Genomic DNA, 27,450 nt, shown 5'->3' with positions numbered 1-27,450 from the left:
CCTTATGAGAGACATGAGAGAGATGATCTTTCTCCACCATGTGAGGATACAGCAAGAAGGTGGCCATTTGCAAACCAGGGAGAAGGCTCTCACCAGACACCGAATCTGCTGGTGCCTTGATCTTGGACTTCCCAGAGCTGAGAAATAAATGTTTGTTAAGTCTATGGCATTTTGTCATAGCAGCCTAAACTGACTAAGACAGAAATCATTCACATATTTTTTGGCTAATATCTTAAGATATTAAAATAATCATGAGGAAACTGGTACTAATGAATCAGTGCCCTTATTAAATAAGGCAAGCTTTCTGTTGTCGGGGACTTACCATGTCACCATGACAGAGATATGCCATCCTATGCTTTTGGAAATGAAGCACTTGGCAAATAATACTTAGACATTTTTAACCTATCATAATGTAGTCTGACCCTGGAAAATTAGCCCTTATTCACAACTAATTACACTAATCTCTGGTGCTCCAGGTCTCTTATCAGGAAAGGTCAATTTTAAACCTACGAACAGTATTCAGAGTTTCCCCCAAAGAAATAATGTTTCCAAAACACAAAAGAAAAAAAAATTACATAAACAAACAGAAGAAGGGTGTAAAATGTGTGAACAGTCTTCGAAACCTGTTGCCTACTGTCTGTTTCCTTGCTCTGTGTGTATTTTTCATATCCACCAATACCAACTACAGACTGTCTTTAATGATGAGGTTCTGCCAATTTGACTTCTCAATTATTTTATCCATTGCTTGGATACAAATGTAAAGACCTACCCATTCTGCTCCTTTCCGGTCTCCATAAGTTTCCCACCAGGTTTGCTTTTCTTCTCTCCTGTGTGAATTCAATCATGTGAATCAAAACTCGGATGCTCTATCATTCTAGATGCCATGTGTTTGGTAGTGTGTTTTGAGTAGATTCAACAAGACTTAGGAGAGAAAGAAAAAGAGTAAGAGAATGCCATGGGGAGAGCAGATGGGCCACTGGGCATTTGGAGTAACACAAGCAATTCTGGGCGACTGCTCAGCAATTTGGAGAGAATCATCAGTCACTTCTGGAGCATGACTGTGAAGCTTTTATCCAATACAACACGTAGGTGTAGTCTATGCAAAACAGATGAGTCAAAATGCCTGGTGACTCTGAGGACTGAAACACAGGCCAAACCCTACTCTTCCCTGAGTGGAACTGTCTTCAAAATGAGCACCATTAAAGAGGTTGTAGCTGATAGTCAACTTCTGCTTCCTAAAGGAATCCAACAGAGCTAGCACTGGGTTAAGGGAAAATCAGACGATGTAATAGTAAGAGTGGAATGGAAATTTTGCAATAAGCACACCTGGTCAAAGAGGGGTGAACTGAACAGTGAGTGTGATCCTGGAATCCACATACCTCAGCTCAAAAACTATGTACAGATCCACAGCCTATTGTCTTCATCCCCTTACCTTTTGTTCTGAGCTCATGGAAGATGGGTTTCGAGGCCAAGGAGGCAGCAGGGGAAAGGGAAGTAGGCCTTCCCCATATCTCTTGTTTAATTCCATGTCAGACCACCACTCTGACACGTATAATTTTAACACGTGTTTCCTTACCTCTCAAATGCTATTTCGCTACTTTTTAGGAGACGAGCATGAAGCACAGAATTGGAGAGTAAGAACGGACCTGAGGCTGTAACCCCTTTACAAGAAAGAAGAATGAAAACGTAAGGCTTGCAACCGCATTAGGTCTTTTCTTAACAGCAGGATTGAAATTTTACATCTCTCATCTTGTTCCTCTCCCATCCTGGCTTTCTTCCTTCCTGACCGAGTGGAGAGTTAGATAATTTGGGTTCAACAGTCCATCCGGAGAAATGAGCAGACACCGAAGTGCAGACACAGCACTGAGCAGTGATGTGCCAGAAACTTTCAAAAGGAAGCAAGCCAAATGTGAAGGAAGAGGGCACTGAAGCAACCAGTCAGTCATTCAAGGCAGACATGCGAAATGACCACAAACGTTGTTTTAATAGAGAGATTCCTACCATGATTTGCTGCCAGGTTGAGATGAAGTGCATTTTATTAATATCTCCTACATTTGGTGGGTCCCCCAAGGGCAAACTCATTGTGAACTATTAGATTCTTACTGCCCACGAAGTTACAAGCTTTGATCCCGTTTGCAACAATTCTTCAGAGTGTCTGGTACAAAACCGAGGTGGAAAAATCTGAGAGTGAAGGGTTCTTGAGAAAGAACAGGGCAGCGTGTTAATTATAAAAGGGAAAATGCTCTGATTTGGGTTAAGTTTTGTAGAAAAAAGACCTCAGGGATATTTCAGGTAGTAACCGGGTTTTACATAAATTGAAATATAGATTGGAGAGTTTTTTTGGACAGCTGTTTCCTCAAATGTTTGATAATTAAAAAAAAGGGGCTCCCAATATTGTTAAAGGGATGGCCACTTCTTAACCAAACAATGAATCTCATCTTTTCGTCCTCCCCTCTCCCTTTGGTTAGTCCATTCCTTCCTCGAATGTTATTTTTTTCCCCAACCCCATTCTCCTTGGCAAATCACCAGTATTTTTTATTTGTGCATTTGGATTCAGGGGTGGTATTAGCATGCCTTTCTGTAACCATACTTACCTTTTAACCATATTCAGGGCAAATAATTCCACACGCTGCACTAAAATGGAAAAATTTTCCAAATGCCTGTCATTTTTCATAATAGGATCCCTATCCAGGCAAGCTAGATAAAGGAAAATGTGAAAAATATAACTCTCTTAAGAGTCAGTTATTAACTGGAATCTGGAGCAATCGGTGTAAGAGATGCCTGGAACAGGAAATCAGTCTTCCTTTGGGAGAAATACGGTCTCGTTTAGGTCTAAGGTTTCTGTGCCAGATTCTCAGGGGCTTTCCCTTTTGGGAGCGGAGATCTTCTGGTCAGAGCCCCGGTGAAGAAGCCGTCAGGGCCCCCTGCTGGGTGGTTTGCCTCATTTAACTCTTACACCACCACAGGGAGACACGCGTAGCCTCCGTTGCACAAAGGAGAATGTGTCTCAGAATGTAGGTACATAAATTGCTTAGGGAATCTCTGCTAATAAGTTTTAGAGGCACAATTGGAAGTCGAATCTGCCTACGTTCCCTTCACAGCGCTACAAAACGGAGACGTTGAGTTGGTCTGACATGGCTTTTTCCAGTTTCCAGAATGAATTCTTTGTGCGAAGTTGTTTCTCCTCCAATTTCCTCCAGGCCCATTATGGTGAGTGTTGGGGTAATAGGATACTGGAGTTTGGGTTTTTAATTTGGGGCCAGAGCCTTGTCTTCGTGTCCTGGCGCTGTCCCGGGAAGGAGGTGCTAAGGTTCCGCCGTGTCGCGGCAGGAGCGGGGAGTCCCCTCCAACTAAAGAGGAACGGTCTACCCCCAGCCTCACGAAAACAATAAACAAAACAAAACAAAACAAAACAAAACAAAACAAAACAATCATCGCAACCCCGAGCTAGGTAGGGCCTCCGGTGGACCGGGAGAGAGGGTCGGGGCAACGAGGCGCCTCGGGAGCGCCCTCTGGCGAACACGGAGCGCGCGTGTCCCCGCCCTGGCCCCCCTTCGCCGCCGCCGCCGCCGCCGCGGCGCCCCCGCCCGGCTCTCCGGGTTCACTCTCGGTCTCTCACTCTGTGAGACACAGACGGCAGCTTTCCGAGCGAGCGGGGGACAGGCTGAGGCGGCGCCAGCACAACTGCGCCGCTCGCCCGGAGAAGACCTGGGCGCCGGGAGAGAAGGCAAAGCCCGGAGCCCCATCCCCTCTCTCCGTGGGGGTCTACTGAGCCGACGGGCAGCTCGGCGGCCGTGCGCGACCCCCTTCCCGGCCACTTCGCGGGGTGTGCCAGGACTTGGGGACGCGGCTCGGGAAGAGCCGGGGCGGGAGACGGCGGCGGCGGAGAGAGGGGGCGCGCACCGGGACGGCAGAGGAGTGAGTGGCGGGCTGGGCGGCGGCGGCGGCGGCCGTAGCCGCGGGTACCTCCCCGCCTCGCCGCTTCGCAGGCAGCGCCGCCTCCCCGGGCCGCGGCCGCCCGGCCGGGTCCTCTGCGCGTTCCCGGGCCCCGAGCCGGCGCACGATGCGCCCGGCTGCGTTCTGATCGCCGCCGCGCCGCCGCCTCCGCCGTGATGATCCCCCCTGAGCCGCCGCAGCAGCAGCTGCAGCCGCCACCGCCGGCCCCGCCGAACCATGTGGTGACCACCATCGAGAACCTGCCGGCCGAGGGCAGCGGTGGCGGCGGCAGCCTGTCCGCGTCCTCCCGGGCTGGCGTACGCCAGAGGATCCGCAAAGTGCTGAACAGGTGAGCGGCGGCGGGGGCGCGGGGCGAGGGCTGCGGGAGCCGGGCCCCGGGTCTTTCCCGGACCCCCGGCGGCCCGGAGGCCCCTTGGGACGGAGTCGCGGCCGAGGGAGACTGAGGACACCCGGCGACGACGCGCCCCGCGCCTGCGGGGAGGCCGTGGCAGCTTTGTCCCAGAGCGGGGAGCCCTGGGGCGCCCGGGCTGCTGGCTGGTCCGAGGCGGGAGTTCGGGGAGAGGCGGGGTTTGCTGCCCGGCTGTTGTGTGTCGGCACTCACACCCTCGCACACGCGTGTTGCCTCACTCCCCTTACCCACTCGGACCCCAGCTTTGCGCCCCGGGGACAGGGGGGGACCCGAGGGTGGCCCGGGCGGAGGCGGGAAGACGCGGAGCTGCGGGGATGGCGAGGAAGTCGCCGGCCTCGCACTGTCGCCTGCCCCGGCCCGATGTCTCCAACCTCCACGCCAGGGGATGGAGTCGTGGCGACAGCCCGAGCGGGCAGGCGGGGGACCCACTTCTGTCTGACGCCCCAGTTGCCGCTCAGACTTCTCCAACCTGGGACCAGGGAACGGGAGGCTGGAGGCCTGGATCAGACCCACGCGAAGTGCAAAAATGTTGTGAGAAGGGTGTGAGCAGGAGGGGCCCGGTTATTCCAAAGCGGGCTAAAGCCAGAGGAGGCGAGCGCAGAGCGCAGATCGCCGGCGCCTCCAGTGCTGGAATCTGCGCAGTGAATGGATCGAGGACGAGGCGTTTTAGGTTGAGAACCCGGGTTGACGTGAAGATGGGTCCCCTGGTGCCCCTGACTCAACTGTTATGTGAAAGGGACTTTTTCTACTTAAGTAACTTGAAATGGTTGAAGAGCTGACACTTACAAAAATCAGAGAATTGGTTTTGTGTGTTTTTATTTGAGTGCGTGTGTGCTTTTTTGATGCATCTGTGTGGGTAACTCTTAAGGTGGCTCTGTTCATACAGGTTTCTGTGTGGCACTGTTTTGGGTGGCCGAGACTCCGCATAGAGCTATGGGGAATTCAAACAGAACTCTATGGGGCTTAAAGCTGTAGTGGGAGCACAAAATATGTACAGAAATAGCTTGGAAGATGGAGTATGGTTTAATTCAGGTATAACAAATCCCAAACCATTCGAGTCCCTTGCGAAGACTTAACGTGTTTATTAGCTTACTTGTGGGTACTTCAGTATGTTTCTATTTATTAGCAAACAAGAAGAAATTCACGCTGAGTGAGACATGAGTTGGTAATAGAAAGTCAAGCCTCTGCTTTTCTTCGAGTTGTAGCTTAGGACAACACCTTCCAAAAGATTACATATAAAAGACAGTGACCAGAATGAATCAAGAAGATGTTGGCTTAGTACATATTATAGAGGTTTCCTATTGTTCATGAACACCTGTGGGTTTTTGAATTGTAAATATCTTGGCATTGGATGTTTAAATTTTTAAGCAGAGTATGTTAAATGTTAATATCCCTCATCAAACTGGAAAAAAGCCTGGTGCAATCGTTCATTTATCTTTGCTTGATTACAAGTTATTATTGATTCTGTGCAGGTTATTTCTTGATACTTAATGAATCTTAGAGTTTGGAATAAAAAGATCACTGAGGAGACTTGGTTGTTATCATTTCTCCGCCAGTAACTAGCCACATGGCTTGGGGCAGATCTGCACATCTCCCTGGGACTCGGTTTCTGCATTTGTAAAATGTGTCTTATAATACTTGCCTTACCGCTCTTGTCATGAGATAATACTAAAGAAAACACTTGGTTGAATATAAAGTTCTACATGAACTCATTTCTTCAGCGGATTTTTGTTGTCTGAGGTGGGTCTGTGGGAGCATCATAAGCAAATGAAGTTGTAGTACATCATGAGTAGAACTTTGTGTTTTACTAAGCCTTCAATGATCTGTGTGACCTGAGTTGTACTATTCCTAATTTATAGAGGAAGAACTTAGACTGAAGATTGGGTCAATGACATGTCATCTCAGGCCCATCTGTGAATGGGAACCTACCTAGGGTTATAGCCTTTCCACTTCAACTAAAACATTTAATTGTCTTACAAAATTCTTCAGAATTTCCAATATAATATTTTGTATTGAGTTAATGGTCTTTCCTTATTCTTAAAGGGACAAGAAGAAAATATTTCTTTTGAGAAGGAGCATCTTTGGTATGGAGACTTAAAAAAATCAGATTAAATATAAAAATCTGGATGGAATAACTGCATTAGCATGTTGATGAGCTTGGCTTCTGCACCGTGATTATGTCAACAGGAGGGCATTGGTAGCGGCTGTTGAGTGGCTGGACTCTACAGCAACAATGCGGGAGGAAAGTGGAATTTTAGAGATCTTGTGCCAGCACTTAGGTGTGGCTCCCCTCTAATTTGAATCCTCCAAGTAGGTAGATCAGTCAGTAATGGCTATCAGGCTGGCCCACTGGGGCCAAATCAGAAGCATCTTTGTTTATTTTCTCAAAGCTTAAAATCATTTTCCCCCTTCTTTTTCTTCTTCTTTACTCTTTCTTTTTCCTTAATACTTCTGTATCCTTCACCTGCATTCCTCTATCAACTTACTGTCCTCTGAGTTTCAATTGCTTTTTTTTCATCTGCTTCTGGCATGCAGCAACTTAGTTGTTAGCAGAAAGTGAGGTTGCAAATCTGGAAGTTTAGAGCCAATATAAAAAAATATCCCTCCAATTTTTGGCATGCAGATTTATGGTTGGCAGCATTCTATTGCTGTGAGCTGGCCAGTAGTCTCTTCAGTGACAGAATGGGACATTGCACCACTGTTAGTTAGCTCTTAGCATCCATTGGGCCAAAGGGGCAGTGCTGACAGACTGAGGATGGTGCAGTGAGATGGGGAGTGTAGACTATGAGCCATGTGAGGCCCGTGATTTGCCTGCCACTGGTGAAAGTCTATAACAATAGCTACCTGCCAACCCAGAGGAAGAAATGCAAACACATATGCTATCTATATCTACCCAGGGATAGGTAAAAAGAAAATTACTGATTAATAATTAATTAAAGTTACTTGCTCTCAAGAAGCATAGAATGAAAATGTAGTGTTACCTTAATGAAATCTGCCTGACATTATCCTGCCTCATTTTACTTTCCTCAGTATAGCTCCTCATCCTTTCCCCTTTCTTTATAGGGTTGTAGAGTTGGAGTGCTGCATTTTGTACATGACAGTTGGGGCATCTCACTGATTACTCACTTTCTGTAAAGCAGTGAGATTAGAATCTAATGGTATCCAAGATTTTGGTGAAAGAGGAGGTGCTAGGTAATTTTTGAAACCAGTTAAGGGGATGTGTCACATTCTTCTCCCTGTGGTATTCAAATTTGTTTTGGCAGTGGGATGCAAGAAATCCAAGATGATTCTAATGCTGAGATAATTACTTCTTTAATTCCCAAAGATTTAGAATAATGTATTGGTTCAAGCATGGAAAAAAATATAGCAAACTCTTCCTCATTTATTTCTTAGCGTGGAGTAGTATTTATCACCCTGTCACAGACAAGCAGGATATGACAAAAAAAGAAAACACTTCAAGGGCAATGGTTGATGACCCTTTCACAAAAACTGCTGAATACTGGTAGATTTCTTAGAAAGATAGAGGAGTAGATACTGATCTGTAGAGTATCCGAAGATTTGCTCCTCTAAAATGATTACTTAATGAAATGTTTGTGAAAAACAAGTAATAACTTGTTTTGTGTTTTGCGGTTTTATTTATCTTTTCTGAGTTGAGTATTATTTTCAGATCTTAACAAAAATAACTGTGAATTTCTAGTTTTGACCCACTTTCTTCCCAACAAGAGATTCATTGGGTTGCCTCAAGTTATAAAGGGGTTTCTGCCTTTTTGAGGCTTATAGTGGGGATATTTAATCGTTAGAAAGGATCCACTAGTGTGACGCTGGGTCATCCATTCACTTGATTTGGAACTGATTTCCAACTTACATTTTGATTCATTTTATTAATTTTAAAATTTCTGAAAAGTTTTTGAGTTGGAAACCAAGAAACATTAAGGAGGATACATAAGAGCATTGGTAGCAAGCCTAAATAAATCAACGTCCACGTGGGAAGTTACTGTATAAGATAAGACAATATGTGTATATAGCATTTATGAGTCATTAAATAAAGTGGACTGAACATGGTGAACTAACAGAATGGCTGCCAAGGAACAGGATTATGCTTGAACTAAGTATTAGGTACAGTTGATGAAGACATATAATTTAGATGATCCTTTTTTATCAAGTCAGAAGGCTCTTTTGAAAAATTGATAGTGAAACTCTTCCTCAAGCTGCTTCTTCTAACAGATGTCAAAATGAAAGGGAAGACCAACTAGTAATGGGGATAACTGATACACAGTATTCCAAATTGAACAGCGTGGTGTGATTAAAAACAGACATTTCTAAGATCAGTAGTAAACAAAGGATGTTGAAGGATGCATTTATTTTTAACTGAAGGACAAAATTATGAAAATAAAAGATCATCCTGTATACTTATTTTTTATACAGAGGGCTTGGAGAAATGAACATTTATATTAAAGGGATATTTGGTTTACTTGGGATAGAGATAATATATTTCCAAGTAGTTAATGTGTAAGAAAATGGATGCATCTTTGTGTAATTTTCCTTTGAGCTTTCACCATCTCAAGATCCTTCAGAGTCCAGGGCCATCATAATAGAAGTCTATTTTTACTGTACACTGCTGTAGATGTAGATGATATAGGAAATTGAGTTGGCTGCCCATATAGTTCTAAAGTTACCTAATGCAAGAGCTGATTTATTATTTAATTGCCATACCTCATAAAAGTAGAATGCAGAATGTGAAAATACCACCACCAGGTTTTAGTTTAGCTTTCTCATTCATTTGAGTTCAGGCCAATGAGCATTCACTGTACATTTTTCAAACACATTAATTCTTGATTATGTTTCTAAAAAGAGTATGCTTAGGAAGTTAAACTCCAATAGCCACATGGAAAAATACCTCACAAATATTTGGTGTATTTCTTGACTGTGGCATGATCATATACAAGTATACATTCATTTATTCTTGTTTTTTTTTTTTTTTAGATTTTATTTATTTTTTGACAGAGAGTGAGAGACAGTGAGAGAGGGAACACAAGCAGGGGGAGTGGGAGAGGGAGAAGCAGGCTCCCCGCTGAGCAGAGAGCCCGATGCGGGGCTCGATCCCAGGGCCCTGGGATCATGACCCGAGCTGAAGGCAGACATTTAATGACTGAGTCACCCAGGCGCCCCACATTTACTCTTGTTTTTAATGACCAAACCACATGACATAAAATTTACCATCTTAAGCATATAGTACAGTAGTGTTATTTGTATGCACATTGTCATGCAACGGATGTCTAGAATTTTATCATCTTGCAAAACTGAAACTGAATCCATTAAACAACTCCCCTTTTTCCCTTCCACACTGACCCTGGCAACCACCATTCTGCTTTTTGTTTCTAAGAGTTTGACTCTTCTGGATACCTCATATGAATGGAATCATGTAGTATTTGTCATTTTATGACTGGATTAATTCACTTAGCATAATGTTCTCAAGGCTCATCCACGTTGTAGCATCTGAGAGGATTTCCCAACTTTTTAAGGCTGAATAATATTCCACTGTATGTATATACCACATTTTCTTTATCCATTTATCTGTTGATGGACATTTAGCTTGCTTCCATCCCTTGACAATTGTGAATAAAGCTGTAATGAATATGAATGTGAAAATACGTCTTCAAGATCCTATTTTCAATTTTTTGGGATATGTACCCAGAAGTGGGATTGCTGGATCATATGGTGATTCTACTTTTATTTTTTTGGAGTTTTTCATAGCAGTGGCACCATTTTACATTCTCACTCACAGCATATAAGAGTTCCAGTTTCTCCACATCCTTGCCACCAGCACTTGTTACTTTGTGTGTGTGTGTGTGTGTGTGTGTGTGTGTGTGTGTTTATAGCGACCATCCTAAGGGGTGTGAAGTGACATCTCATTGTGGTTCTGATTTGCGTTTCCCTAATGATTAGTGATATTGAGCAGCTTTTCATAAGCTTTTTGGCCATTCGTATGTCTTTGGAGAAATGTCTATTTAAGACCTTTGCTCATTTTTAAATTGGATTGTTTGGGGTTTTTTAGTTGTTGAGTTGTAGGAGTTCTTTATATATTCTGGATATTAACCCCTTATTAGATATATGGTTTACAAATATTTTCTTCCATTCCATTGGTTACTTTTATACCCGGTTGATGGTTTCTACATTTATTTGTTCTTAATCACTTACTGTGTGCTGAGCCCTCACATGACAAAACATTATTCTTGGCCTGAAGGACCTCAAAATCTAACTGGGTAACATGGCACGTGTTCTGCTACTGAGAGTGAATCATTATAATCTGTAACCTTAATTTTTATGAATAATGTCTAGTTGTATGCCTCCCAATGTCTAGATACTAGAGTCATATAAATGAGGTGTTCAGTATGCAATCCATATTAAACTTCTCATTCTATCATTTTGACCTTATATAGGGACTATTTGAATTCACAATAGTCAAGAAGATATTTCATAAGAAATGCCAAAGAAAACAGTAAAAATAAATATGCCTTAGAAAGTGTTTTCTTAGAAAAATGTCATGCCTCAGTCAGTGGCAATGAATGTAATTTGTTTAAGAATACTATTATTAAAAATTTTTCAATATTTTCTATTGGACTTAAATTCCAAACTTTCTCTGAAGAAAATTTTTTTAAAGATTTTATTATTTATTTACTTATTTGAGAGAGAGAGTGCAGAGAGAGAGAGGGAGTGAGCGTGTGCACACGAGTCGGGGGGAGGAGCAGAGGGAGAGGGGCCGGGGAGAAGAATGAAGGAGTTGGAGCTGGACTTCTTGACCTCTGGTTGTCCCTGAGCAGTCCTTAGTCCCTGGGGACGGCTGGGGTGAGGTGTGTAGGGACCTAGCTGACTGAGCCCCCACCTGGGGGAGCAACTACAGCCCAGCCAGGCAGAAAACCCTGACCCTGTAGGCCCGTGTCAGAGCAGGCTCTGGGGGAAAGGCTGTTTCTCAGCCCCCCATTCAGGACCAGCCTTGTGGGGCCAAGCCTGGCTGGGGGGGATCATCACCTTGGGGTTTGAGTCTGGGCTCTGATTCCCCAGAGACATGAAGGGGCAGCAGTAAAGGGTGTAAAAAAAAAGAGGGGGAGAGGCTCCCCCCAGGGCCCATCCCAGGGCTCCATTCCAGGGCCCTGGGATCATGACCTGAGCTGGAGGTAGATGCTTAACTGCTTACCTGGCTGAGCCACTGAAGTGCCCCTGTCTGAAGAAAATTTATGTATGTGACTCTGTGATGGTTAAAAAAATACCTTAAATACCATTTTGCAAGTTCTGATATTATGTACCACCAATTCTTGCCATTTTAAAAATTAATTGGGGAAATCTGCTACAACTGAATAAACACTTAAAGGATTTTAAAAACCAAATCAATCTAATTATGTCCAGATTTAGAGTTACAGGGCTGTAATTCCTAATCATTCCTGACTTTGAGATAGCAAAAGTACTGATCCATTGTACAAGACAAATACTTTACTGGTTTCTCATTCATTCATTGAATATTTATTTAGTTCTTCCTTATATGTTGGGCACTGCAGGATCATAGTAGTGAACCAGACAGGTGTGGGCTGAAGAGGACTCTTGGGTGCCATTGGTAGGTTTCTAACTGTTATTACCCTTTCAATATAATTTATCAAGGGGACAATTTAAGTAAAGTAGAAATAACGGTAACATACATCACCTCTCAAAAATGATTAGATTTTCAAGTTGATCTAACAGAGGTGTACGAAAAAGCCCCATAATTTAGCTGTTTCACCTGTAGGCAAACTATTCAAAAGGAAGACTGAACCCATAATAAAATTACTTGAAGTGTACACAGAGTCCAGAGGTAGATCTTTCTTGATGAATACAATACAATTTGTTTCACCTAGGACTTAAAAAAAAAAAAAAAAAAGGAGGACTAGCCATTAATGTTTATCTACCTTCAGAATGTTAGGAGAAAAAGGAGAATAGATTTGAATCCCATCCTGCCATTGCCGGGTGAGCCTATCAAAGGTCAATGCCATGTAAATCAAGAAAATAGAGTTTCCTAAAAACAAGCAAACAAACAAAAAAAGAAAATAGAGTTTCCTGACAATATGAATATTCTGACAAGTGCATATACAGCTTTAAGGGACCTAGAACACATGGTCATGTGTTGCAGGTAAGAAAGATTAAAATAGGACAACAGCATGAGGATGAGTTGGTGGAAGGACTGCATGCTTTATTATATAATTTGATACAACCTAATGAGAGTGTTTTAATTAAAATTAGCATTTAGACAGTGGATCAACTTCTTAAATTTTACATTATAAAGTATAAATTTTATATTATAAAATTTATATCACGTGTTATTCTTATAATAACAAAAATGGTAATATTATCATCCTTTTATAGATAGAGAAACTAATTTTTGTGATCATACAGCTTAGTGCTTTTATAAGACTACAGAGGACGGAGAGCCCTCACTAGATGGGAGACAGGGCAGGAAGGTTCAGGGATGGCATTTTCCCTTGACATTGAGAGAGAATATCTTAGCGAGGACTGCTCTAACAAGATACCATAGACTAGGTGGTTTAAACAACAGACATTTATTTCTCACAGTTCTGGAGACTGGGAAGTCTGAGATCAGAGTGCCCTCAGAGTGAGTGTCTGAGGTGGGGGCCTTCTTGACTTGCAGTCAGCCATCTTCTCATATCTTCAATTTATAGAGCAAGAGAGCGATCTCTCTCCTGTCTCTTCTTACAAGGGTACTAATTCCATCATGGGGACTCCCTCCTTGTGAACTCATCAAAATCTAACTACCTTCTGAAGGTCCCACCTCCAAATACCATCACATTGGGAATTTGGGCTTCAACTCATGAACTTTTGGGAACATAAGTTTTCAATCCATGGCAGATGGATTGGGGTAGGGAAGGAACATGTGTAAGAAGAGGGGGTAGTAGAAAGGATGAAACCAAATATGGGGTAAGAGGTAGTAAGTAAGAGGAGGAAGTGTCCAGTTTGACAATATTATGTGGAGGTAAAAAAAGCAGTAGAGTGGAGTAAGATTAGAATTGTAGGATGGAGTCAGACAATGGGCACCCTTAGGTGCTCTGATAAGGAGTTAGACTTCACTCTGTGGGTTATTACTATTGCAGGTTATTGAGTAGAGAAAGGACATGATCAGAGATGTGCCTATATATGATATTCTGAACACAGTCTTTAGGACAGAAGGAGGGGAGAGGGACCGGGGTATGGGGGACAAGTTAGGGACTACCATATCCATTTAGGAGAGTGGAGAAAGGAGTCTAAATGGGACGGGGGCAGGGAGAGGGAAGTGCTGTGATTTGGACAGAATCTGGACCAAGATCAGGAAGAGAAAGATTAGATTATTTTGGAGAAAGTACCCAACAGTGCCTGCAACGTTGTGGGTGTTTAATACTTATTTTATGAAAGGTTATTTAAAAGTTGTCTCAAGAAAGGGATCTGCTCACCAGGGCAGAAGAGACACAGGGTGTGGCATGAGCTAGACAGATAGCTGGGAGGACAGCAGCTAGCCAATCCGAGTGTGGTGCCAGGACCTGTGCTGATTCGGAAACTGTGCAACCAGAATGTGACATGAACAGAAATCGAGAATAAGCATTTAGAGATATCTACAGATATCTGGCAGAACTTTTATGTCTTTCCTTCTAATATTAAAAGTGGGGTCATGTGTTTTGGTAAGTTTTTGGTTTTTGCCATTTCATTTTTCTAGTAGCTGGTTTTTAAAATTGTATTTCACAAAAGTATTGCCTGCAATGAATTGAAAGAAACAACTGATAGCTTACAGTAGATAGTTCGAGAGGCATGCACTGGTCCCAGCCCAATATCCAAGAGGGAGCAACAGCGAGTCTGGATTCAACAGTGAGCCTGGAAGTGCATCTAATCACAGAGTAGGGGTTCCTCATAGTAGTAGCATTAGGCTGGTGCTAGTCATGGCCTTGAAAATATCCCAGCTGGTGCTGTGTGGGCAGTAGGTTAGGTCTGATGATAGCTACAGTAAGTATCAAGGACTCAACCCAACAGCCTGGGTTGAGACTCTCACCTTAAACACTAGGCAAGGTAACTTTTAGAAGTGGGAAGTGGTACCGCACAGCATCCCAGTTCTGTGGAATGGGTTATAGGTGGAGATGCTACCTTTCAGGGGATCACGAAGTGAAAGAGAGCACATTCTAGGTCTGCGTGAGAGAAAGAAGGGTCAAGATTACATGGCAGCTGACATGAGTGACAGGGCCACTGGTATGGCTTCACTTCAAGCTCTGAGCAGCACAGACTAGGAGCTGTTCAGCCATTCAACAGATAATTACTGTGCCAGGTAAGAGGCTGCATCTGGATCTTGGGGATACCACAGGGAGCAAGACATAAAGGACCTTCACTGTCATGGTGACGGCATTGGAGTTGGGGCAGGCAATGAACAAATACTAAGAAAGATATCCAATTGTGCTATATACTACCCAGAGAAAGTGGGGTGAGGCGACAGAGAGGCAATGGGTGGTGCTTTAACTTGAGGGGTCAAAAGAGACCTCTCTCTCTCTCTGGTGACATTGAAGCTAAGATTGGAATGGCCAGAAGGAACTAGCTACTTGAAGGTCACTCCAGGCAGAGATGCTAAGATGAGACAAGCAGGCATAATGTACTTAAAGAGTGGGAGACTGCAGTGCAAGACGAAAGTGAGCAGAGGAGGGGAAGAGCTCATAGGGGATGGAGGCATACGATCTTTTAGGGTCTCAGAGGCCAGGAGATGAGCTTGGGTTTTATTCTTAGTGGGATGGGGAGCAACTGGAAGGTATTCAGCAAAGGAGTAATCTGGTTAATGTTTTGAAAAGACCATTCTAGCTGCTGTTGGAGAATGGATTGCAAGAGAGGTAAGTGGTTACTGGAGGAAAGAGATGTTGGAGGCTTGGACCGGAGGGTCCCAATGGTGGTAGAGAGGAACAATCATGTTTTGGAGTGATCTGTATTTGGAGATGGAGTCCATGGGACTAGGTGAGTGATTTGATGAGGCCGCTGAGGGCAAAGAATAAAGCAAATTCCAGTTTGGGGGACTTGAGAAATCGGGCGAGTGAAGGTGCCATTGTCTAAGATGGGAAAGACAGGGAGAGTAACATATTTGTGGGGAGAAAGTCAGGAATTTACTTCTGGCACGTTCAGTTCGAAATGTCTAGTGGAAATATCCCGTGACAGCTGGAGTCTAGGATTCTGGGGAGAACTCAGGGGCTGGGGATTTGCATTTGGGAGTCACAGGGGTGGTCCTGGATGAGATCATCTGGAGAGACAAAGTGTAAAGGACAAGAGGGTTCCCATGGTCAACCTGGGCAGCGCATCCACCTCTGAATCAGAGGAGGAGGACCCAGCTAAGGAACTGGAGAAGGAGGGGTCTGAAGTAGGAGAGAAAACAGGAGAGTGCGGTGTTCAGAAGCCTAGGGGAAGGAAGGAGGGAGGAAACAAGCGGTGCACTGTGCTGAAGTCGTCAAGGGAAGGACAGAAAAATGGGCAGTGGCTCAGCAATGTGGGAACCTTGGGGGCCATGAAAGGCACAGGTTCAGAGTGGTGGTGCATGGAAGCCTGGATGGAATGACTGGGGAGGGAAAGTAAGGGGGGACTTCAAAACATAACTTTTGAGAAGTTTTGCCCTAATGAGGGGCAAAGGGAGAGCCTCTTAATAGAGGAGATAACAAAAGTCTGTGTGCTGACGGGATGATATAGTGTTAAGGGGGAAATTGCATACGTGGGAAGGAAATGGGATAACGGAAGGGGGGAAAGCCTTGAGAAGGCTGGATGGTGGGATCCAAAGGAGGGGGGAAAAGTTGGCCTTGGAGAGGGGTCAGGACACTCTCCATGATACTAGAGGGGAGCCACAGCCTGTGGGCATAAATGAAGGTGATTTGGTAGATATGGTGATGGGAATAAAGGTCCGTTCCTGGCTGGCGGCTTCTCTTTCTCTGAGAGCTCTGAGGCAAGGATATCAATGAGAATGAAGGAGCTAGATGCTGGGGAGGGGTGTAGGACATTAGTGCAGAGGGAAGTGGGTAACAGTCATTTTGGAGAGTCAGAAAGGAAATATACAAAAGAAGTATAGTAGGATTGAGGGACAGTGCTGTGTGTTTATTTGACATTTGTGGTGGGGATGAGGTGGGGGGTGTAATGGGCAGAAAGAAGTCTGCCCTGGATAAGGTTAACTCGGAAACAGATCTGGGCCCAAGTGACATGGCAAGCAAGAACCATCTGTGAATTCAGCTATGAAGAAGTCAGGATATTAGTACGGGGCATATTTGGGGGAGCTCCATAGGATTTGGGTCCTGATTCCATTTGGAAATAGGGTGTGAGAGACAGAAGAGGGAATTAAAAGGCACTCAGAAATTTTGTGTCTGGGCCATTGGCGTGATGGTGTCCCCTTCAGAATGTGATTGATATGTTCTGTCTCCGGCAACTGACTTAAGTTTTGGGCCTCATTTTTCTCATTTGTAAACTAAATAAAATAATCCTAGCCCTTCATTTCCCATTGTGTTTTGGGGATTTTTGAATGAAATGACGTCTGGGGGCGGGTGTGGAAAGCCGCCAAGTACCATGCAGATGTTATCCTCGTCACAAACCTCAAAGGAGAGCAGGGTCTTCAGGCCCGTGATAGATGCTGACTGGTGCCCTCAGCGTGCGGAGGACTTGGGCGCAGCCAGCGCGCTGGCCGGCTGGTTTTCCTGCTGAGCCTTGTCAGTCAGAATCTGAAGGGGAAGCCACCCATCTGCGAACAAAGCACACGTCTTTACTTCAGTGTATTCCATTTGTTGAAAGCTAGATATAATTAATTTTTTTTTTTTTTTGGTTTTGTTTTAAGAAAGCCTCTTCTCGGGAAGGCTAATTTGGCAGGAGCTGTCTGTCCTGCTCTCTGGGTGCGCCTGTCCGGGCGATGGTGCTTCCCGGGTGCCCGTGGTGTGCAGAGGGGTTTGACAGGCTTCGGGAAGGGGTTAGTGCCTCTTGAACCGGGGAGGTTTCAGAATGAGCGTGGGCCTAAAAGGCTCCATAGAGGCCGGCAGTGGGACAGACAGAGCGGCTCAGAGGGAAGGGACAGAGCAGCTTTAATGTGCTAATGAGGGGAAGCCCAGATGCCAGCAGGATCAGAGGAGCTCTTTGTGACACTGGGTTCCCGGGGATGGCTGGAGTCTCTGTCCCTATCTGTATCCTGCTGTAGGCAGAAGAAACACTGTGCTCTCAGAGAGGGCCCTTTGCTCAACAGATAGCCTTACAGACCGCTCTGAACGCCGGTGGGTGGCGAGGGGCTTCGGAAAATCCCAGGGTCCGGTGACTGCTTGAAACAGGGAGGCTGTGAGGTGGGGGGAGGTGTGTGTGGGAGGATAGAGGAAGGGCGGGGGGAGACGTGTTCTGGACGGTGTGTGTAGTCACAGAGAGACTAGCAAGGATATTTGCAGCTTCACAAAATTAACTGTCGTTCCTCCCGGTACTGCCAAGCGTGGAGAGTGGCATCCAAGCCAGTCCAATAGGAGGTGATCGGTCTTTGAAAATGGCGCAAGGCAGTTTTTAGCTAGGTATGGAGTAAGTCTGAAACATCACAAAAGCCAACCAAACAGAAACCCACCACCATCTCCCAGTGAGTGCTGGAATGAAATTCATGGTCTGGTTACTTCATTTAGTGATTGCTCCGGAGTTGCTCTAGGGAGGGGTTGGAAGCAGGGTCTTGGAGCTGACTTTGCATAGCAAGAACACAGTATTTATACAGATAGTGTGTTTACTTGTACTGACCCCATCTACTGATGGAGGGATTGGGTAACTAAAGCTCCCCCAGTCACCCCTTAAGGCTGTTTCTAGATTTCATCATAATGTCTAGGGTCGTTAATGTCTCTGGAAATATGAGTTCCCAGATAAGACAGACAAATGAGATGAAGATGATCAATCCACGGTATCCTGACCCTATCTTTGTCTCTTATTTTTACTTTCTGAAGCTTTCTGGGGTATATAAATATTTAATATGATATACTATGTATATTGTTTCCCAAATAATATATACTAGATATTATTCGTAATCAGTCTTTGTCTATCTGACTGTCTCTTTCTGTCTTGCTCTGTTTTTTTCTGACACACACACACACACACACACACACACATTGGTAGATGATAATTTTCCATTGGAATAGTTTGTCTTTCTTATTTGAAAACAGCCCTCACATTTCCTTACCATGGTTTTTTTTGGTGGGGGGGGCTCAAAGTTGGTTCAAGAAGAATTCTTTAATTTTTAACACATTTTATTTATATTTTGGAACTACACTGAATTGGTATCATCTAAGAAAATAAAAATATTCAGTGTGGAATTACCTATGAGCTAGCTATACCTGAAAGTGTGACCGTCCCTATGGAATAGCCACCCCATAAGGGTTCTTCCCCACCCACCCCGCATTTCCCTGAGCCATAGATGGTTTTATTACAACACTCCAGGCTCCAGGTGATAATGAGTCTGGTGACTTGACTTTAAAAATTTTCCTTTTTTCCCCTACTTTGATTCTAACGCTTTGTGTGATTTGTGTTTTTCAGGCAAAATTCTTCTCCTCCTCCTCCTTGTCCTTCCTTTTAAAAAAAATTCCTTCTTTCCTTGATGTTTCCCATTTATTTCCTGTGCCTTATGGGATAGCTGCATTTTAGATTGACCTTCTCTAGTGAAAGCTGGGTGCTCTTGATCTAAAGAAGTATAGGCAATGAAGTGCTTGCTTGCGCTGCTTTTAGAAGATTGATCATTTGCAACTCTAATGCTGATAAATGGACTCGTTTGTGTCCAATGCAAAGAGACCATAATTATTACCTCCCTAGCCCCAAAGTTAATTGCAACCTGAGAGTATGCCTTTGACTGTGACAGAAGAAAAGCACCATTTAAAGCATTTACAGCAGTGGGTATCTGATCACTCATTTTGGATGTCAGTTTGTCAAAAATGGTCATTATGTAAAGTATGCAAAAGGGAATGTGTGCAAGTGTGGGCTGGTGTGTCAGGACTGTGGTTTGCTGGGCCATGGATTGGTGAATTGAGATACAACAAAAAACTTTTTTTATCAGATTATCATCTCCTGTTTCCCGTTGTCACAACTAGAAAGCAGTTCATTGGATTTAGGAACCTGAGGGTTCTCTTCCTTTTTGGCTGCAACTGGAGAAGCAGGTAAAGGGCCAGAATCTAAGGTGCACTCTTTCTAAAAAAGGAATTTCCTTGGGCTGATGTGCTCTACCACAAACTCTTCCAAATGGTGGTTGGGGAAGATAAGACATATACGAGGAACAAAAGATTTTTACAGTGGAATACACAAGGAGATGGAATGCTGGTGGTGGGATGAAGGGTGGAGGGAAGCCTTGCAGGGAATTAGCCTTGCATTTATATTACTGCTCTGCTGTTTTAACCATTAAAGTAATTGGCTTCATGAGGCATAGAATGTTGATTCTGGTCCCTCTTAAGGAAATGCTAGCAAGTGAACAAAGAAAAAAAAAAAAAGGCACAGAAGACATGTGACATATTAATGAATCAAAGACACCCTCATTCCATGTCACATTCCCCATTTTGGTGACTTACTAACTTTCTCTGTGGAACTGTTTTGATCTTAGGGAATGAATAAAGCAGAGCAATGCGTGATAGTGCCTGGCCCAGAGTAGGTACTCTCAATGAATTTTAGTTTTAGCTTTTAAAAAAATTGATCTATGGAAAGGTAGGGGATATAGAAAAGAATAGAAAGATAATTTGAATGGTGCCAGAGTTAGGAAAATACCAAGATGTGCTACCTAAGTCCTACTCATACTTTAAAACTCAACACATGTCTACCAATGCTTTTCTCCTAAAATTTTCAATTCTTTCCTGCTGTGAAATTTTCCGTGTGATAATCAGTTGTAGAAATGAAAACAGAAGTCACTTAAAGGTTGTTATAGGCAGCAGAGGTTAAGAAGAGGGCTAGCCTGCTTACTTGAGCATCTTAGGGCTCTGATCTCGGGGACCTCAGTTTCTTATCTGCTAACAGGTTGTGTTGAGGACTAAAAGAACATGAAGCACTTAGAACAGCATCTGACAGGGCGCCTGGGTGGCTCAGTTGGTTGGGCGACTGCCTTCGGCTCAGGTCATGATCCTGGAGTCCCTGGATCAAGTCCCGCATTGGGCTCCCTGTTTGGCGGGGAGTCTGCTTCGCCCTCTGACCCTCTCCCCTCTCCTGTGCTCTCTCTCTCTCATTCTCTGTCTCTTAAATAAATAAATAAAATCTTAAAAAAAAGAACAGTATCTGACATATACAGAGTCCTACTCAAACTTATTATTATTATCATTTATTATTATCATCACTGGCAGATATAAAGCCTGGGAAAAAATAGAGAAGAATGAAACTGATTGCCAAGAAAACTGCATGAGAGGAGAGCCCATGCTTGGCTGGCTTAGTGCTTTCTGCCCAGTGCTCTGTATAGCCCTTGAACATAGTGGATGCTGGTAATACCTGTTTGATGAATTAATGGTATACTTACAGTGATCTGGGGAAGGAACAGTAAGAGGGATATATGGTACTTAGAAGTCCTGGCTCAAAGTAAGCAAGGAGAAAGGAGGACAACATTTTTTATTCCTGTTCCCAAATATTTCCCTAAATAATTTCTATCAGTCAGAAATTAATTTGAGATAAATTTCTTCTTCAAATACATCACCCTGGGAAAATGTTAAACAAGATTAGATTTATATCCTTTGCATGTGTGCTGCAGGGAAAGCATAGTTAGGAGATGCAAACATATAAGGTTAGGTCTCTACTCTCAAGTATATTTTAATCTAGTAAATCGGTTATTGTTTCAGCCAATCAGTTAAACTGCTTTCCTCTTAAGAACTGAAATTTGTCACAAGGAAAGTTAGGAACATTACTAGAAGGTGTCTTTGGAACATGGGACACTGGGCATGAGAAAAGGTCTGGTTGGATTTTTATAGCGTGGTAGGTTGTACCACTAGAGAGCTATAAGCATTTTTGGTTGGAGGAGAAGAACCCACAAGCATGGGAGAGCACCACAGATCAACTTTGCTGGCTTTGGAGTATGGCCAGGGCTCTCCACCGGTGTGGTCAAGCATCACCTCCCAGAAGATTTTCAGAGGCATACTGGTCAATAATGTGTCGATGCAACAACGATGAGAATTTTGACATGTCATTTGAAATAGGTGGTCACTAAATCCCTGTACGGCTCTTACGGTGTATGATTATACATGACAGTAAAGCCCAAAGACCCTCTGACAAGTCAAATGAAGTTTATTTTTAAAGCATATATGTAGCCTTTCTTCTTTGGGTGCTGGTACCTCCGAATAAAATGACGCCCAGCCATTTCAGGAGTGGTTCATATGTGCTTGTGTCCTGGGGGCAAAGAACCCATGTCGACAGTTTAACTGAAGTTCCAACCCGAGAATTATTTGTTACCTCAGTGTATTTAGATAAACGCTACGAAGGCGGACTCAGGATAACTTGACAAGTTATCTGCACTGGAATAGAATGGAAATTAGCGTAATGTTTTCTCAATTAGCTTAGTTGGCTTTTAAATAAATCTCTGCTCCAGAACACACAGATGTGACCCACCGAGGAGCAGGACGGTGCCAGCGGGTTACTCACTGTAACAGCCTTTCCCCCCTCTCTCCGGCCGTTGTTGCATCACTGAGACGGGACGTTTTATCCGCTGTGCAGTGACGAGACTTCTGCTTTATGACATTATCAAAGATCTGCGTACATAAAAAAGAGTAATGAAGCCATTTGGCTTACATTCTTGCTATCATTTGTATTGCCTCTGCGCAGGGTTGAGTGAAGCAGTTTCTGTCGCTGCTGTAAGCAATAAGCCTCGAGATGTTAAATGCTGACTCAACATAAGCATGTCTGCAGAAGAAGATGATTAACTTGAAGGGAAGCTAGCGTCAGCAAGAAGAAATACAACCACACATTCAAAAGGGACATGGAGTATTTACATGTGACATCTTTAGGAGCTATTGCAAATAGAAAGAGAAAAATATAGTGGTGTTAGGTGGAAATAAGTGTACTCTTTTGCTTCTATCCTTGGCATTGGAGAGTTTTTTGTCCTTCAGAGTCTCCTGTTGGTTCCATCAGTAGTGCATCCATTTTGCCCCAGATGGTTCTTATAAGCCAATTAGTTCTTGGCATTCGTCTGGATTCTGGAGCTGGCGGATTGTTGTCAGTCTCGGGGCAAGCACAGGTCCCAGGTTGGTCCAATCAGATTGAAGGGAAGCACTGAGGTTTGATGGCGGGGGGAAGAGATTTCTTTTTCTCTGTTGGATTCGATCAAGGAGACACCATCTTGCTATGGCTGTTACTGTCAGCCACCTTATGACCCTGAAGGAAACCAGCCTTCGGATGTCACTGATGCTGAGGACAGCAGAGTGGAGACCGGGAAAGTGTCTGCATCCTTGAAGATAGTATCGAGCAGCTGACCGCAGGGCCACCTGCTTAGAGATTGCTCTGTCGCCAGACTTCCATGATACGGCATAATATCTATCCTAACCGTTTAGGCCAGGTTAAGTCGAGATTTGTTTTACTTGCAGTTGAGAGCTTCCGTAACTGATACACATTTCTCTAACTTTGCCCTAAAACCGACAACTTTCTATGAATACCCACCAGGACCTTTTCATCTCTTTCAGTATGGACACAAGGAAGAGCAGAGGCAGTTTGCTCCAGTGTGTGGTGTGGAGGGTTAATTTTCCAGGATGCGATTGCACAGAGAGCAGAAGGAATGGGCTCCTGTGACTGGTAGAGGTCACGGACAGCCACACCAGTCTGTGGCACCTTTGGTAATCCCTAGCTGCTCTGGATTAGACAGATACATTGAGGAGATTGGAGTGTCGGATGTTAGACTCCCCCATCACATCAGCCATTTATTCATTTGTTCGATAAGCATTTATTTTGAGCCTGCTTTGTGCCAGGCTGGTGCGAGGCACCACGTGTAGGAAAGATCTCATAGAGGTACAGTGGAGAAGCATGGGATGCCTGAAATGCGGGACTGGGGAAGGCATCTGAGCACGTGACAGCTAAACTGGCAACTGGAGGCTGAGGAGGACTTCGCCAGAATAAAGAGAGGAGTGTGTGTGTGTGCGTGTGTGTGGCAGGGGTTTAGAGGGAATGGTGTTTTAGACAGAGGAAACATCACCTCAGAAGACTGTGAGGGTGAAAGCGTGGTGCATTCTGGGGGATGGAAGCAGTTCAGATGGCTGTGGATCCACGTGTGAGGGAGAGCGATGGTAGAGGCCGCCAGAGTAGGTAGGGGCCAGATCATGGAGGGCTTTGGAAGTTTGTTCAGTTGGCTGTGCTTTATCTTAAGAGCACTGGGCAGTATTGAGGCTCTAAGCAGAAGAATGACATCACCATTTCACATTTTCATAAGCTCTGGCTGCCTGCAGTATAAACAGTGAATTTGAGCACAGCAAGATTGTTGCAAGGAGCCCAGACAGGGGACAGTTCCAGAGGAGAAATGGCGAGTTATGACGCTCCCCTAATCTGTCTTTTCTGAAGCCATGGGTCTTGATTGTAGTTGCTACTTAAGAGAAAGGTGAATTGGGTTTATGGTGGTCAGCCTTTGATTTCATTTGGTGTTAACAACGGCATGACCTCAGGCAAGATACCTCAACTCTCTGAGTTTTGGTTTCATCATCTGTGAAATTACACAAGAACACCTACCTCATAGGGTCCTTGGGGAGAGTTAAGTAAGATAATATATTTATAGCTCTTGGCGCCATGCCTGAAACATATTAGCCATATTATTATTAATACTTAGCCTAATAAATGTGCAAGGAAGGAGCACAAGAAAGAAGGCAGAAGAAGAGTTTTCTGTCTGAGTTCCTTTGTAGTCTGGGAGTTGAGAGTCACACCAACATCTTATTTTCCTGAGGAGCAGGACTTGTATTTATTGTATAGGCAGCAAATTTCCAATAATACTTGCTCCTGGAAGGCAAAGAAATAGAAATCAAGACCAAAAAATGATAGTGGAAGGCATGCTGAGTTTGGGGTAAGAAAAAAAGGAGAGAAGCGATGTTGAACTCACAGGGCAGGGGGAGAAGGAGGCCTGGACCTGAGAGATGCTGGGAGCAAGGGCTTCCCAAAACCTGTGGCTTCTCCGCAGTGACAGCATTCTTCAGGGACACGCCTCGAAGCTCCAGATGAAAGCAGGAAACAGGTGTATTTGTTTTACAGTAGGGGCTTTTGTTTGTTTGTTTTTTTAAATTCTGGAGAACAGCTGTCATGTAGTAGATATGTATTCAACCGATATTTGTTGAGTGAATGACTGTGAAGAGAGGACGCTCTTCTTCTGCCCAGCTTTGAGTTCTGGGGTCAGAATTTCTGCCTGAGGCATAGGCACATGTCGGGGTGGGTTCCCTTCCTTGGCCACCTACAAAGCAGCCTTGTATTGCCCTTGCAATTAATAGAGAAGCTAATGAGAGAGGCCAATCAATGGCTGATGAACTGATTCCTGGAGAGAGATTTCTCAAGTCCGAGTTTGAAAGAGAAGAATGGGTTCTTCCCTTGGGCTGCGGAGGCGGCTGTGTTTAGCCAGCAGGTGTGGCGGCTTTTAGGAGGCCTTGGCAGCACTTCCTTCTGCTTCCATTTCATCCCAAATATGTAACTTTCATCCCTTTCATTGCCGAGACATGCTGCTTTATGGGTGTTCGCTGAGTAGAAAAGGGGATTGTGGGAAAGAATAATCAAGCGAAAGATACGTGAAGTGCCTTACATGGCCCCATCGTAAGTGGGCATCAAAGAAGAGAGAAGATGGCAAAGCCATCCACAGAGTGTGGGTGGAAGAAGGATTCGGCAGGTGGACACTGCTCCCTGCTGAACGTGGAGGAGATTCCTCTGCATCACCGGCGCTCATGCGTGCCTTTCAGCTTCCTTAGTCTGAATCCATTTCTGTACCCAGAGCCTTGGATTATAATTTACGATGTCAATGCTTATTAGTCAGGAAAGGGCCAATCAGTTTTCTTTGTGCCTTGCTTAAAAACAAACAAATCCCCTCCAAATCAGTTGGCGAAAACATGATGACTTAATGCTCTACATGGTTCTGAGATGAGAACTGGGCCTCCAGAACAGTTATTTCCTATGATAAGTTTCTAATCACACCTTAGATTCATGCCAGGGATTGATAAAGTGTAAGCCACAAATAGTAGTTTGCTCTTTGTTCATATGTTCCTCTGTGAGATACCATACTTAGGTCTTGGATGAAGACAGCCTGGAAATTTCTTGCTTCTTGGAGAACAGTTGTGGAAGTTCAATTCTCAATTGAATACACTAGTGCCTTACTTCAGTGAGCTGTACATCGCCTGCCATTCTGGATCACTTCTGACCAGTACTACAGAGGGGCTGGGGAACAGCTAGACAAGTCAAGTCATGATGATTATACAAGTCAGGAGATGTGTGTGTGTGTGTGTATGTGTGTATATATATACATATATATAGTAAGTATTTTAATACATTATATATTAAATACATTTCTATGTGTTATAAATACAAATAAATATATGTATATACCTTATGTGTATATGTGTTAGGTATGTATATGCATATGTATTATGTATATATTTTTATGTATAAATAAATATGTATATATGTGTAGGTATGTGTGCATATATATATAGAGAGAGAGAATAAGAAAGAGAGAGAAAAAGAAACAGAGAGAGAGGGAGTGAGAATTTATTTTAAAGAATCAGTTCATGCAGTTGTGGGGGCAGGCAAGTCCAAAATCTCTAGGGCAGTACAACAGGCTGGAAATTCAGATTTCTGTTACAGTCTTGAGGCAAAATTACTTTTCCAAGAAACCTCAGTTTTTGCTCTGAAAGCCTTCAGTTGATTGGATGAGACCCACCCTCATTATTCGAGGTAATCAGCTTTACTTAAAGTCAGCTGATTGTAAATGTCAGTCGCATCTATAAATACACTGATAGCAGCCTCTGGACTAGTGCTTGGCTAAATACCTGGGCACGGTAACCTAGCTGAGCTGACACATACAGTGAACTGTCACAGTGACGGTGATGGTGATGTTTGCAGCCCTCGGATGTCCTGGCATCACCACATATCAGTCACTGTGCCAAGTGCGTTACATATATTATCCTGTTTAATCCTCTGAAACCTTCACCTGCATTTTAAAGATGAAGCTATTGAGTCAGAAAGGTTGCTCAATTGCCCAAAGTCACACAGACCCTGAGTGACATTGCTAGAACTTGGTCCCGAAACCCAGGCTATTGTGTGGCACTTCGTACAGCAGATATCAGTTGATACCACTCTGTTTCCTCCCAGAGACAGAAACCCAACTCAAGCTGGGCTGCAATTTATTGTCTCATGTTTTTGAGAAGTCTGAGGTGACCAGCCTCAGGCACAGCTGGATCCAGGGGCTAAAAGGATGTCCTCAGGACTGCCTTTTGCTCCATCACTTGAGTCTACTTATTGCTTTTAGCTTTATTCTGTAGACAGGCTTTCTCCATGAGGAAGGCAGGATTTACGTCTTCTGACTCAGCAAGCAGAGTAGAAGGGGGCTTTGCTTTTCTACAGCCTCATAGCAATTCCAGGAAATGACTTTGGCCTGGCTTGGGTTATATACTTATTCCTGGTTTAATTCTTAGGTCCCAAACCTGCAGCTCTGTGGTCTGTACTGCCTGGCTCGACTCTGGGTTGGAAGACATCATGATGGAAAACACACTAGAACCGGTAGAATGAGGGAGGGCATTGCCACCCTCCGGCCTCCCGCCACTGACAGCTCCCCACGAACACCTCCTTGGAAAGGAAACTCCCCAGTGGATACCTCCTAGGACAGGACTGTGTGTGACAGTTTCACGTCCCCCAGTGATAGAAGTTCCTTGAAGCCATTGTTGTGGGAACACTGTTTTTAGTGCTTTGGCTTGTTTGAAGGGAAAGTCAGCCCTAAACTACATAGAATTTAAATACAGAAATTTAATTTTTTTTCCTCTGACTCAAAGCACAGGACCTAAGCAAACTTCTTTTCTAGGCTTTAATGCTAAATTAGCTTCCCAGTAGGTACCTGCACATCAAAGGCTGTCTTTGGGGAAGGTAGTGGTGCAACCTCATGCTCA

At 44.1% G+C, this 27,450-nt stretch overlaps 1 protein-coding gene across 2 annotated transcripts in view; it reads left to right on the top strand.

Moving 5' to 3' along the window:
* The first annotated feature begins 3,001 nt into the window (after positions 1-3,001).
* The window catches only part of SLC35F1 (solute carrier family 35 member F1), a 383,113-nt gene continuing 358,664 nt past the window's right edge, over positions 3,002-27,450 (top strand). The window contains exon 1 of one of the 2 annotated variants that reach the window (XM_032407995.1): positions 3,002-3,210. Coding sequence is in view for 1 of the 2 variants with exons in the window: in XM_032407994.1 (XP_032263885.1) it covers positions 4,113-4,285 (173 nt within the window). In the remaining variant the exon portion in view is untranslated. Of the gene's footprint in view, positions 3,211-3,567; positions 4,286-27,450 lie in introns of those variants that run through there. The other variant, XM_032407994.1, reaches the window with a different exon arrangement.

The sequence above is a fragment of the Phoca vitulina genome, unplaced genomic scaffold, assembly GCF_004348235.1.
Source record: "Phoca vitulina isolate PV1807 unplaced genomic scaffold, GSC_HSeal_1.0 scaffold9, whole genome shotgun sequence".
Classification (NCBI taxonomy): Eukaryota; Metazoa; Chordata; class Mammalia; order Carnivora; family Phocidae; genus Phoca; species Phoca vitulina.
The sequence above is the reverse complement of the archived record's forward strand: the minus strand, read 5'-3'. Positions and strand labels throughout refer to the sequence as shown.